The following is a 14139-nucleotide window of genomic DNA, read 5'->3' as shown; positions in this document are numbered from 1 at the left end:
CCACCAAAATTATTGAAGTATTTAGGCACATGCCTGGTGGCAAGGCGCTCGGCACAGATGGTCTCACTGTGGCTTTTTATAAGGCTTACTAAGACAACTCTGGTCTAACTCTTTGAGGAAATGGTACATGATGGTTCTATGCAGCTATGTGGGAGGCAATATTCATTACTTTGCTTAAACTGGTTAAGTGAGCTGAGCATTGCTCATCATATCTACCATTGTCGAATCTTAACAAGGGTACAAAACTATTTGCCAAAGTCCTGGCTAATAGACTGGTGCCCCGGCCCCCAAATATTGGGGGCCTGAACAATCCAGGTTTGTTCTGGGCTGATCAAATATTTATATCCTTCGCACCCTATTTGGAGTAATTTCCCGTATAGACCCTTGTGTGTGTGCAGATGCAATTTTTTAAGGCGCAGAGAAAGCATTTGATTCAGTTGAATGTGATTATATGCTTGCAGTGCTGCAATGAGTGGTGGTAGGGGGATGTCTTTTGAAGCTCGTTCAGGTACTCTACAAAAATCTAACTGGGAGAGTAATAGTAAATGGTTTGATATCCGCCCGAATAATATTACCAGGGGGGACAAGCCTGGGGTGCTCCATTTCGCCACTTTTATATGCTTTTGTGGCGCAACCCTTAGAATGTGCATTGCGTTGGTATCATGCAACCAGCGGCATTCAATTTCCTCATTACAATCTTTTAATTTAAGTGTGAACCTGAATGGATCCTTTCACCTATTCTGCAAGAGGTAGACCACACCGGACTACACATTAATTGGAATAAATCACTCAACTTTCCACTTACCAATGACATGGTACCCTTCCCAAAAGAATTTCCACTTCAGTGGACCATGGAACCAATACGATATTTAGGCATCGAAGTCCACACTTACCCAGAGGTAGGGATTTGTGAAAACTATGAGAAAGTTATGGCACGTCTTTTGGAGTCAGTCGATCACTGGATGCGTCTTCGACTCTCACTTACTGGTCGAATAGGTATTATGAAGATGCTTCTGCTCCTGCGCTTTTAGTTTTTATTTGTACATATTCTGACATTTTTGCCAAGGGCTATCTTCAGAACTTTATGTCTCCTAATTTTGCGGCTAGCATGGGCTGGCAAACAGCCTTGTGTACAGTGGGTCATGCTTACTCTTCCATACTCAGCAGGTGGTCAAAATGAGTGTGAGGCGTATTACAGAGCAGCACAGACTATGTTTGCTCATTTCTGGATGCACAGCCCTATGGATTTGCCATACTTGTATCTGGAGAGGAACAGGGCATCACCAATGGCATTGCCTTTGCACCTCCTTGATAAGCTGCAGCGCTGTTTCCAAATCATCGAACCTGTGGGTGTCACAAAATCCCTTCTGAGGAAATTGGTGGATATACAGCGTGCACCCTTACTTTATTCTCTGCAGTTACCCTTAGAGTGGTGCAGTTGGTTTGCATTAGGGTGGGAGGGAGATGTGTTGGGGGCACTATAGGACCTTAGAATACACTGAATGGGAAATATTTTTGCTTATAAGGTGCTCCATGACTGGGATCAGATCAAATTACAAGCGGATAATCCGACATTGCTAATGCAGTTTCACTATTTTAGGGTGCGACACGCTCTGCGGTCTCTGTGGGATGACGAGTTAGCTGAGCCCACTGAGCTGGCTCCTCTCACCTATTTGATACAATCGCAATACCCACAACGGGCAATTTCGATATTATATGCTTATGAACAGTAGAGCAGGAGCCCACTACCTCAGAAGGCTTGTAAGGAATGGCAGGATGAGCATGGCATAGAAATTACTGCGAAGCAATGGGCCTACTGCTGATGGTTGATCCGCACTGTATTTTGGACATCACTGTTTGGTGCATTTCAAATATCTTAATCGAGTGTATTATACTGCAGCCCACATGCTTAAATATGGTTTGAGAAGTAACTCAAGATGTGCATGATGCGGAGTTGAAAATTCATGATTTGCACCTTTGGCGTTGTATTGCCCTGGAGTGCTCAGCTTCTGGCTTGCAGCATTCAACACTATAAGCAATGTCGTGGAAGATATACTGGTTTGTGCACCAATGTTAGGTTATGACTATGATGTGTTAAAGCCTTTTCGATGACTAGTGGCGCTGGGCCTTCTGCTGGCTGGAAGAAGGATCGCAATTTGATGGATGAAAGGCCTGCTACTAACTTTTCTAGACTGGCAAACAGATATGACATATTGTAATATACAATCCAATAATTACTATGCACTTATGCCTCCCCGTAATTACCCGCAATATATGGGGACCATATCAAGCGTATCTGTTAAGTAGGAGTGCGACAGTTGAATAAGGTGAGAATCAAGTAGATGAGTCATAAAATATGTTGTTGGTTTGCTGTAGCCCTGCTAATGACAGCATGTGCCAGATCCTTGTATTGGATAATAATGCATTTGCCCGGTATGGGGTGGGCATGCGTGGAATCTTTAAACAGAACTTTGTATTGTTACTGGTTAATATCAACGTTCGGGGTCAAGCTCCTATTTGTACTCAAGTGTTCAACTGATCGCTCATCTTCCGCACCTTTTTTTATTCATATTCATGATATATTATAGTATATTGTCATTGTATACCTGCTGTTCAATCGCGTTGTGCTATGACTGTATTCCTAATAATGCTGCATTGTTTACTGATATGTAAAATGTAAAAATAAAAAATAAAAACTCATCTGGTCTTGGGATACAGTGTGCATCCATCTTGGTGACAGCATTGAGACCTGTATAGTCCACACAAAACTTCAGCTCTGGTTTACCACCCTTGGAATGAGGCTTGGAGACAAAGAACACTGGGCTAGCTCGTGGATTTTTAGAGGATTTATTCACCCCCAACTTCAGCATCTTGCTGACTTTAGCTCTGATGCTTTCCTTAAGATGGTGAGACTGTCTATCTATATTTTGTTTTCAACAGGTGTGCTGTCTCCAGTGTCCATATCATGGGTACACCATGATGTCTGAACAGTGGTTAGGGAAAACAGCCCATTATATTGCCTCAGAACTTGTCAGGAGTCAGTTTTCTGTTGGGCAGAGAGGGTGTCTGAGAAAAAAACTCATTCAACTGACCCATCTTTAGGACTGGTGGAGAGGAAGTCAGGGAAAGGTTCACCCTCTTCCTGATCCCCATCAGTGACCATCAGCATTGCCACATCAGTTCTGTCATGGACGACGCTGTGAGGGCTCCTGCAAGTACCTATGTCATCCAAGTAGGTGACCTCACCTTTCCTCTCAAGCATAGGGTAGGGACCACTTTGTAGTAACGAAGTCCGTAGCCAGGATGTAGTTTCAAGTGGATTTATTGAGACCAGTTACACGTAGATAAGTAATAGAGATACAGCCCCACCAGGAGCAGTCTCCCTACTGCTCAGCCCATACTCCAACTGACACACTCAAGCATCCAGGCACCCAAACATTCCATTCAAGACTCTCACACCAACATTCCATGCATCACATTTACACTGGCTAAGCAGCTAGGGAGTAAGTAACCAGATACATACAACAGAGGTTACTACACACTTCATTTGTCCTGGAGGGCCCTAGGAGCCACAGGGTCTAACACCCATACCGGCTGCCCTGGCTGAAACTCCACCAGTGAATCCTTTTGATCATACTAGTGCTTCTGGAGCTCTTGGCTTCCCTCAAGGTTTTTGGTTGCTTTATCCATGTCATCCTTGAACGAAGGCCAAGCACACAGTCCACAATATTTAGCTTGGGCTCTTTGAGAGGTCTCTCCCAGCCTTCCTCTCTAAACATAGTGGCCCCTCACAGGATGACCAAACAGAAGCTCAAAGGGACTAATGCCCACTTCTTTCTATGGCACTTCTCTGCCAGCAAAAAAACAGGCATGGCAAAAGGACATCCCATAGGCCTCCGAGTTTTTCAGGGATTCCCATAATCATACCTTTCATGGTCTTGCTGAATCACTCAACTACACAATTGATTTGGGGGTCATATGGAGTAGTAAACTTGTACATCACCCCACACTCAGCCTACATGGCATTTAGGTAGCCAGATATGACGTTACAATCTCTATCTGACACCACCTCCTTAGGAAAGCCCACTCTAGTAAATATACTGATGAGGGCTCTGGCAACTGCAGGAGCACTGACAGTCATGCGTCTTGGCTCCAACTTTATTTTGTCTCTACATCAATGGCCTAGTAGACCACCTACTTGGTGTAAAAGACAATGACGCCCGAGGCTGGCCACCGGGCGGGTGCCCGCTCTGATGTTTGCAGACAACACTTTGTTGTTGTCTAAAACAACTACGGGCATCCAGCGTACCCTGGATAGCTTTGCAGCTTTCTGTGCTTCGCGTGGATTGGAGATAAACTTGGATAAGACCAAGTTTATGATTTTTAATCCCCTGAAGCAGACCCGCCCTAACCCTTTTCTGAACGGTATCCCCCTAGAAAGAGTCAAGACATTTGATTACCTCGGTATCACCCTGACGGAGAACTTTGACTGTGGTTTTCAAATCGCTAAAGCAGCTCTTAGGTTATCCCAAGTAGCGGGGGGTATTAGCAAAGTCCACAGAATTTCGGATTTCAAACATGCAGCCCCGGTCACTGAAATATACAGACTACAGGCTAGAACGGCCTCAATGTATGGAGCCGAACTATGGGGTCACCGAAGCACATCTAACCTCCTGAGGGTGGAGCACGCCTTTATGAGGAACCTCCTGGGCCTACCAGCAAGTACATCGCTCATCCCCCTGCGATTGGATTTGGGGCTGGAATCGTTAGAGGAGCTAGCAGCAGCACAACCTATGCTCTATTGGAAGAGACTCTGGTCAGTGCCAGAACTGGCTTCCTATAGAGAGGAATTTCAAGAGGTCTGGGCTCTTCTAAAAAGCAAGAATATCCCGTGGCTACTTCATATCAGGGCTCTAAGCACTCGGATTGGTTTATCCGAGCTTTGGGAGACTCCTGAGGTAAGCTGCCGAGGGATAACTAAATCAGAACTTCTGAGTCAGCTGAGGCATCAGAATCTTCTAGCCCTACAGAGATTACCAACTCCGGGAAGCCTGACTGTAGAGTTCCTCCAAGTAAAAATTGAAACAAGAATGGAGGAATTCTTAGATGTAATTTACCCACCTCTTGCGAGGAAACTCTATATCCAGTTCAGACATGGCAGTCTACCACTCAGGGTACTTACCAGTAAATGGGCTACATTAGAAAATACAGTCTGTCCTGCATGCAATCATAAGCAAGAAGATGTACACCACTTTCAGTTTTTTTGCCCTGCCTACCATGCAATAAGGAAATGCTGGTTAATTCCATTGTGCCGGAACTTAGGTTTTAGACATGGTAGCCAAGCTTGTACGGTCTTAAGGTATGATACCCACCCCCCAATTGTTTTTGCTGTGTCACGGTTCCTATTTGGTGTGTGACGTAGAAGGAAAAGTTTTGTATAACACCTCTGTTTAAGTATCAATTTTATATTTCCGTGTTTGATAACTACCTAGTTTAATCACCTTTTAAGTCTAATATCTGACTGGATTTCTATTTATTGTTTTACTGCTCCGTGCTCTCATATATGTATTTTATCTGCACTTTTATGGTCAACTGACCGAAATAAAGTTATCAAATGAATGAAATGGAATTGCTTCAGGATACCTGGTAGCATGATCCACTGCCACCAGTATAAATCTGTTTCCTGATGCTGTTGGAGTGTCAAGGGGACCGACTATGTCAATACCTAACCTTTCAAAGGGAATCCCAACCACTGAAAGTGGAATTAAGGGAGCATTTTGGGTGGTTACCTGTCTTTCCACTGGCTTAACAGTAACAGAGGAGTAACAATACACATTTACCTTTGGGGACATATTTGGCCAGTAGAAGTGGACAACTAGCCTACTCCAAGTCTTTGCCTGGCTAAGTTGCCCAGCAAGGAGGATGTCATGGGTCGATGATAGTAAGAACTCTCTGTATTGCTGAGGCACTACCACTCTCCTAGTGGCACCAGCTTTGGGATCTCTGGCCTCAGTATACAGGAGCCCCTCCTCCCAATAGGTCCTGTGGGAGCCATTGAAATATTCCTTTTCATGTGCAAGAGCTTGTTGTCTCAGGCTCTCAAGAGTGGGACAAGGTTTCTGTTCCTGGCACAGGTCTTCCCTAGAGGGTCACTCTGAGCTTAGGAGCTTTGCTTGATAAGGCCCAAGTTCCTCGGGCTCACTTCCTCATGGGCTGAGAGGTCTTTTCCCACATATCCCTGCACATGTCTGAGAAAAGCTCCCAGAATAGAGAGGCCCAATACTTCTAGTTGAGCTTTGTCATTTTACAAGGCCTCTCAAAGAATGAAACCATTTTGTGATATCATCACCCTCAACATATTTGGGAACAATCCCCGTAGGGGATTTTAAGATCAAATGTTTACTCCTTATCCCTATTTAACTTGTTGCTGCCACCATTCAAGGATGCCAGACCCATCTCAGCCCTTTGTTTTCTATGGCCAGGATTTTGACCTCCAGGTCTAATTTTCTGGTTAGTCTCTCCAGTTCCTGCTCTGGATCCTCTAGTTTTTCTTGGGGCCTGAAGTGGCCTGGCCTAACTCCAGGTAGAGTTTAAGGTAAGAGGTCTCTACTGTTATCCTCTTCTTCTGGGGTACTGGAAGGGGATTCATCCTCATGAGTACTGTTAGCAGTCTCATCTTCACTGACATGGTCATCATCAATGTTGTCCATGTGTTCTTCTATTGACTGGGCTCTATCAAACTCAGTAAGCAACTCCTGGAGTTGTGCTTTGGTTGGTCTAGACCCAGTTGCAATTCTGCAAGCCTTCCAGAGGTCCTTTAGCTGCTTCAGACAGAATTTGAAGGTAAGGGGTCAGGTAGAGTACTTGGACTCTATCTTCTAAGGTTGACATGTTTAATGTAGTTGGGACCGTTTTAGAAAGTATATAAAATTAGAAACACACTTTCAAGGCATAACTACTAGTATACCTTTTTAATATTTGAATTCAATGGACTGGGGGACTTAGCACAAGGCCCTAACTGTTGATTAGCAAAAGTTGGAACAAACCGAACTTTTCTAAAAATATTCTTAACCAAAGTCAATTGTGGGGTTTCTTCGTAGAAGCGCCAATTGACCAAATAGTATCAGCAAATGCAAAGTCTTGTACCCTACCGCTGATCCACGAATATAGGAAGCTGCGTTTCTATGCTGTGTACTAAAATGAGGTACACAATGTAGAAAATCCAGACAACCCTTACTGGCTTAAAGTATTAATCCTTAATGCTCTCCTTTGTGATAGTGTGGACGAGCAGTTAAGGCTTATCAGAGGGTAGTGGTAAGCATTGGTTGTACACGCAGAGTCAAAAAATGAGACATGCACTCAAGTAGAAACTAGAGATAAATATAGCACAAAATAAAATGTCTTTTTATAGTATTTTTAACACCAAGAACTTCGTAATCAGGTAAGTACTTTTCGAGTTATCAATTTTTACAGTTAAGCAAAAATTAAACACCAATGCATTTTTACACTGTAATACTTTCTTATGGAGAAAGAAATATACTGCATTCAAGTGTCTGTAATGGTAGTTCAGGGTTCCCTTTAAGAGTTAATGTGCTAGGGGGGTCAAGGTCACAAGATCCACCAGCAGTTCAGGTTTACCTGCCCTGGAGTGTCTGGGTAAAGAGGTGCTGCACGGGTTGGTAGCCTTAAGCGCTACCCGCTGACAAAGGGGGTAGTGGGGCACCTAGAAACAGGCTGCAGAGGGGGACTTGAGGACAATTCTAGGAGCTCCTAACAAGGGGCTCAGTTTGGGAGGGTCTTGGGAGCAGGAGGGGTCACAGCTGGCATTCCTGGACCCGGGTCGGGGAGCTCGGGTGCAGAGGGTTTTAGTCGGCTATTCTCTTGTGTCACAGGCACTCACGGCTCTTGGTCAGACCGGCAGAGGGGAACAAAACCGGACAGTTGGGCCAATCTTGGTGCTGGCCTCTGCGATGCAGATGTCCCCCGAAGGTTGGCTGTTTTTTGCAGTGTCGGAGTCTGATTGAACTTAAAACAAGCCTTGTCTGCTGCAAGCGGTTCGATACCCTGGGTATTGGGGCAGGTGGTTCCTGGTGTCAAGACGGACTAACACTTTGGAGCATGGGAACCTCCTCCGGGATGGCAGCTGTGCTGATGGACTCGATGGTCAGCAGAAAGGTGAACCGGACGTTGCAGATTGCAGATAAGTGGCTCCTCCACTTCAACAGAGATGCTGGCTGGTTAGCGAAGCACTGACCTAGGCTTTTGGAGGATGCACAGTTACAGGAGGAGACAGGTTGTTTCACTTGTCAGGACAGGCGCAGGCAGGGTATGGCATAAAAAGTCCACAGTTGGTCCACAGTTCACTTCTTTGGTTCTTCTTGGTCCTTCTTCTTTAGCTAGGCTAATCTGTGTTCCTGGTGTCAGGGGCACACCTAAATACTGGGCGGACATCTCCCAGGTCTAGGGGAAGCAGGTGTCACATATCAAAGGCAGCAGAGGCTTTTAAGCCTCTAGCCTTGGTCTAGAGATTCACTAGCCATCCTGATGGAGCAGTTGTAAGCACCTCCTGCCAGAGCAGGCATAGTTTCTGACCACAGAGCACGGGCTCTCACCTCCCGGGGGTCCAACACTTGCCTGTGGTGGCAGGCTTGAAGATACCAGTCAGCCAGCACACTAATGGGCTCGTATGTTTTCAGGGGGCACCTCTAAGGCGCCCCCTCAGTGCATTCTCTAATTAACCCACTGCTAACATCAGTGTGTAGTTATTAAGACAAAGTGTTTGACACTAAACACCACAGGTGTCAGTAAAGTCATCATGTAGCTGGGGAACTCGTGATGACTAGCGCCAAGTAAATATACATAAGATGGCTTCCCTGCTCACTGGTATTATCTAGTAATTGAATAAGACAGCACAGGGGCATATCCGCTCATGCAAATATGTCCTCACTTGTAATATAATGCACCCTGCCTTAGGGCTACAAGGCCTGCTGTAGGACTGACTTCCTTATATTGCATGCAGTGGCTGTGGGCATGACACACAGGATGTCTGCCATGTTGTATTTTCACATTTGTCTGCACTATTTCACACAGCCTACAATGGCAGTCTGCATGCGTTTGGTGGTAGGTCCCTTAGGGTGGAACAATACATGATGCAGCCCTTAAGGACCCTCTTTAGTACCCATGCCCTAGGTATCAAAGGCACAATACTAGGGACTTACAGAGGTGCTGAAGGTTTTTGCTAACTGGGAAACCATTAAACAGATACCTTGTTTTAGAGAAAGAGCACTGGCACTGAGGATCTGGTTAACAGCAACCCAGTGTACTTAAGTCAAAATTGCATCAAATACCAGGCAAAATGTGGGGGTGACCATGTCAAAAAGGGTCACTTTCCTACAGCCCCTGACTGGTGTTAGATGGCCGAGATCTTTCTTTGTACAGTCAACTGACAATCCTAGGGTGGTCTAGCCTTTACCTCTTGACCATCCCTAAAAGGGCTGCCTTTGGTACGACCATGAAGTGTGAGAGCCCTGTACCATTGTTTGTTATCGAGTTTTATATAACATGAACTCAACCTGAAGGTATTGGGAATCAGAGCGCTTTACCCGAGCACCAATTTTGTTACAGATGGACACATTCATTCTTTTTTTGTTAGGCATGGGGAGATTAAGTGATTTGCCCGGAATCACAGGATGTTAAGAGTTGTTGCCGATACTCGAACCACGAGTGGGGTAATGTAGTCTGTCTACAGCGTAGTAGGGTGAAAATATCCCCTGTCTGTAAGTTTCTTTGTAGGAGTTATTCCTCTTGAAGCCTTCCCTGAATTGGAAGAACCTCATTGATTGTGTTGTACTCTTTTTTTCATTTGTTGAGAATCATCCACTGTTGAGTTGTTCAAGCTCCCCACATTAAGACATGTTCATTATGGGGGCTTGTACTTCTTGCTTGAAGCCTGAGACCCCAAGCAAAGTGTTAGTGTGGTACCGGAGAACATTTGCAAACATGCAGTATCAGCTGCGTCCAGGCTGTTTTGAGGCATATGTTGCATATCTTCTTGCCCTCTTAGATAATCCCTTTGGAACTTTTATTCGTCTGCGAGTTGTAGCATCAAATTCTCTATTTTCTCCCACTGTTGATGGCCATATCTATTCAAGAGAGCACTGGAACTAACAGCTGTCTGCAGGCGAGATCTGAAAATAGGCTGTATCAACCTTTTTAATATTCGTTTATGGCCTGTGTCAGTACTTGAAAAGGTACAAAAGGGGTGGTGATGGACGGAGCATCGGAACCAATCAAACACTCACACCAAGTCAACAGATCTGGGTTTAATCCATCACCGTTCTTTAGCCCACTCTGCCACCCCACTTCAGACATGGCCATATGCAAATCAGTCTGACCCTGTGCATCATGGTAACAGTCCAGCCCGAACTGCCAAGCCATGCCTTCCCTGGACCGGATTCAAGCTTCCTAGGACCGGTTTCTGGCATTACAGCCGTCTTCAGCCAGGCTTGCTTGAATCCAGTGGCAAAGTGAGCATACCCTGCCAGCTTATGGCGAACAAAGCGGTACAAAAGGGGTGGTGATGGGAAGATTGAATCCAGTGCAGTGAAGGCATGGCTTGGCAGTTTGGGCTGGACTGTTCCCAAGGGGCACAGGGTCAAGGCCGATTTGCATATGGCCATGTCTGAATTGGGGTGGTCTGGTGAGCAAAAAAACGATGGATTTAGGCCCAGATCTCTGTACTGGGGTGAATGTATGACATTGTTCTGCATTCTGTCCATCAACTGTTGTTTTTGCATTTATCACTCTGAGTGGGATGGGTATGCTCAGACGTGAGTCCCATGCTCTCCACACCACTGGAAAAGCTATCCTGGCTGAAGACGGCTGATAGCCAGAAACCGGTCCTAGGATGATTGATTCCGGCCCAGGGAAGACACGGCTTAGCAGTCCGGGCTGGACTGTTCCTATGAGGCACAGGGTCAAGGCTGATTTGCATATGGCCATCTCTGAACTGGGGTGGTGTGGTGAGCAAAAAAACGATGGATTTAGGCCCAGATCTCTGTACTGGGGTGAATGTATGACATTGTTCTGCATTCTGTCCATCAACTGTTTGTGCAGTACTTGAAAAGGGGCATTGTCTTGTTACACAAATATTTGTAGATTAAAAACAAAAGGGTACACCAGTGGCAATGTTAGCCCTACACCTTCAAAAGTAAGGAACCTCAACATCCTGGCACAGGAGAAAATTGATAGCCTGAATGACCAGTAATGGGGCTGGGGGCAGCCTATGTCCACTGGATTCATCTTCGAAAATACTTTTTTTCAGTGAAGAAGCATGCACTTTGTAGCATACTAATTAGGTAATAAAATATATAAAGATGCAGTTGAAAACAAAACATACCTGGAAGGGCAGAAGTCTCTAATTTGTTTGTTAACAATCCCAGCCTGGAAACAGTCATCAACAAATCGTTCAAGAACAGAATAGGCATGGGGCACATCCAGATTAATGTCTGGAATTTCACTGTAAATTCGGTCATAACCCTGGGAATTACAAACATAATCGGTTAAAAGATTGAGACTTTTTTCCTGCAGACTCTCAACAGTTGGAATGTGTTAATAAACTGGCTAACTATGTTGAAACTTAGCGGAAGAACAAAAGAGTGACAGATTACTACAACAAAATCACAATAAGGCTAAGATCCTCATTACTGATTACACTGCACATTACAGATTGTACTGCACGATGGCAAGCATTTAATTCCGTACAGAATCACAAAACTTAACACTGTGAAAAAAATCTAGAAACAAAGGGTATATCATGGATGGTGCGCAGCAGCTACACAACCATATAAGCAAAAGAGGAAACATCAAAATTTCCAACTCTTCCTTGCAGGTGTATCAAGTCCTTAGCATGCTTCTTCTGGAGGCTCTGAAGCAGATAGAAATCACTAGGCAGCACAAGTGATTACTGCTGCCTCCCCAGCCTTCTGTTGGGAATGAGGCCAGTAGATATTAATGCTTAAAACTAGCTAGCCAAGTAATCTCCTTGTAGATTGATGCATTGATGCTGTAGTAGCTGTGTAGTGCAGGCAAGGAATACTAGCTACACTATGACTCAGTTAACCAAGGACGATGCATGTAATGTGTTATTTCTTTCACATGGAAATGTGCCTTCATACAGCAACAAAAAACAAACTGAAATTCACAATGTTTTTAAGAGAAGCTATATAATTCAAGAAATGGTATTCGCTAAACCACAGCAAAAGAACACGTTTATTACTTTTGGTAAGGGTTTTTCTGGTGGCTACTCTAACCACAGATTTTGCACCTTTAGAATATTCAAGGCACCAGACTAGATATACATGTTTTTCCAGCACTGCGGCTATACAGCTCTGTATCAACCAACCTCTTTCTACCATGGAAGCGATGTGCCAGAGCAACAGATGGGTACCACAGCTGTGTGCTGACATCAGTTTCTTGATTTACTCTTTAAACAACCTTGGATGTAGACTTCAAACTATTTTTGCAACCAGTGAGCGATCTTGAATTTGGAAAATCTATAGATGGTAAAAAGAGACTACTCCACAGAATGGGGAGGTGGAAGGGAAGTGAGTAATCTGCTGTTAAGCTAGCATAGGCACCAGAAAGAGTGCTACCACAGGTAAGTAACTTGTTTTTTTGATGTATACTTCCGAACACCGATTTCTCACCTTTAGAACAGATACTAAAAACGATCCTCCCAGGGTCGAGGGTCTGTGGAGTGAGCTCAGATCAAACAGTCTTGCAGGACTGAACAGGACAAATGCCCTTCCTGATTGTCAGGGCAACTGGAATAAGCCATCAGTCCTTTGGGAGGCTGCTTATTGGCCAATGTGTAGTAGATCTTAATGCAGATGAACATTCACCTTGACAAAGTCCTTCTAAGCACTGTCCTACATTTCTTTGCTCCAGAGACTTCCACAAACAGCTCATCACCCACCCGATATTATTTTTTGTCATCAATGTAAAAGCTTAAGGCTCTTTTGGGATCCAGTCAGTGGAGTCTCACCTTCTCTTTCAGTGGGTTGCGTGGAGCATAGAACATTGAAGGGGTAATGGATTGTCCAACGAGAAAAGGCTTTTGTTATTCAGTTCAAAATAACTTTATTCAGCACCAAGACCACAAAAGTTTCACAAGCAGACAATACATCTTAAAATGTTTAAAAAATCCTTATTAATAAGATAAAATCATAATTAAAACTAAATGCATAATTGATCATAAAATGTCATATTGGTTCAAATTAAACAGTACAGAATACTTCTTCTCTCCATCCATTTCCTATAGTTCATATCATTTCCTAATAGCCATTGCAGTTTTGATAAAGTTTGACACCATGCTACAAATAACAGAATTAGTCAGCGATTGCAGATATCTGAACCCCTCAACATATGTACATGGACGAATATTCTTTAATAGGGGTGCCAAAAATCTTCTCCTCGGTTCCTTGTAAAGTGCACAAAAAAGGATAAAGTGCAGGGTGCTCTGGGTCGCCATATTATCACAAGGACAGGGAATGAGATTGTCCATCCACCCGGATTGTCTGGGAAATGCCACTAGAAAACGTAAAGTGCCTAAGCGGAATCTTGGTATAAAGAAACATGTCTGAATGTTCGTAGCGAAGGATAGGTAAAATTGTTGTTTAGGCGTAGAAAAGCAGCTAGGACCCGACGCCTCCAATTGAGTATGACGCAAGGTTGCCCAGGTGTGGTGCGCCTCTTTTATAATAACCTTAGCGTTTGTAGGAATACTCATCGAGGCGTCAAAGTACTCGCCCAAACCAATCTCAAATAACATATCTCTCACAAAACGAAGCCAGGGGATCTTCAGAGACTTATCCAAGTTAATACAATCTACAATAACCTCCCTGGAAAACAGTAACTCTTCAGACATCCATATTTTGGTTTACAAAAGCAGGGGGGTGGTGCCAATGCAGTCTTCTACATAATCCATCTCCAGTTCTTGGTGGGAGAAAGAAGTGGCAGAGCTATTTGGAATCATCAATAAGCGTTTTATGAACTTACTTTCCACCACTTTTAACAGGCACATTTTTTGGTAGCCCCAGAGACTAGCCCCGTACGACGCAACCGATAAAAATTTTGCTT

The 14139-nt window shown here is 44.3% G+C and overlaps 1 protein-coding gene across 2 annotated transcripts in view; it reads right to left on the bottom strand.

Annotated features, from left to right (window-relative positions):
* Window positions 1-14139, bottom strand: part of PDCD4 (programmed cell death 4) — a 572963-nt gene that overhangs the window by 94368 nt on the left and 464456 nt on the right. For both annotated transcript variants that reach the window (XM_086922777.1, XM_086922778.1), the window contains exon 11: window positions 11399-11538. In XM_086922777.1, the coding sequence (XP_086778903.1) occupies window positions 11399-11538 (140 nt within the window). The remainder of the gene's footprint in view (window positions 1-11398; window positions 11539-14139) is intronic.

The sequence above is a fragment of the Lissotriton vulgaris genome, chromosome 5 (genome assembly GCF_964263255.1).
Source record: "Lissotriton vulgaris chromosome 5, aLisVul1.2, whole genome shotgun sequence".
In the NCBI taxonomy this organism is placed as follows: domain Eukaryota; kingdom Metazoa; phylum Chordata; class Amphibia; order Caudata; family Salamandridae; genus Lissotriton; species Lissotriton vulgaris.
Note: the sequence above shows the minus strand (reverse complement) of the source record. Positions and strands in the feature narration are given on the sequence as shown.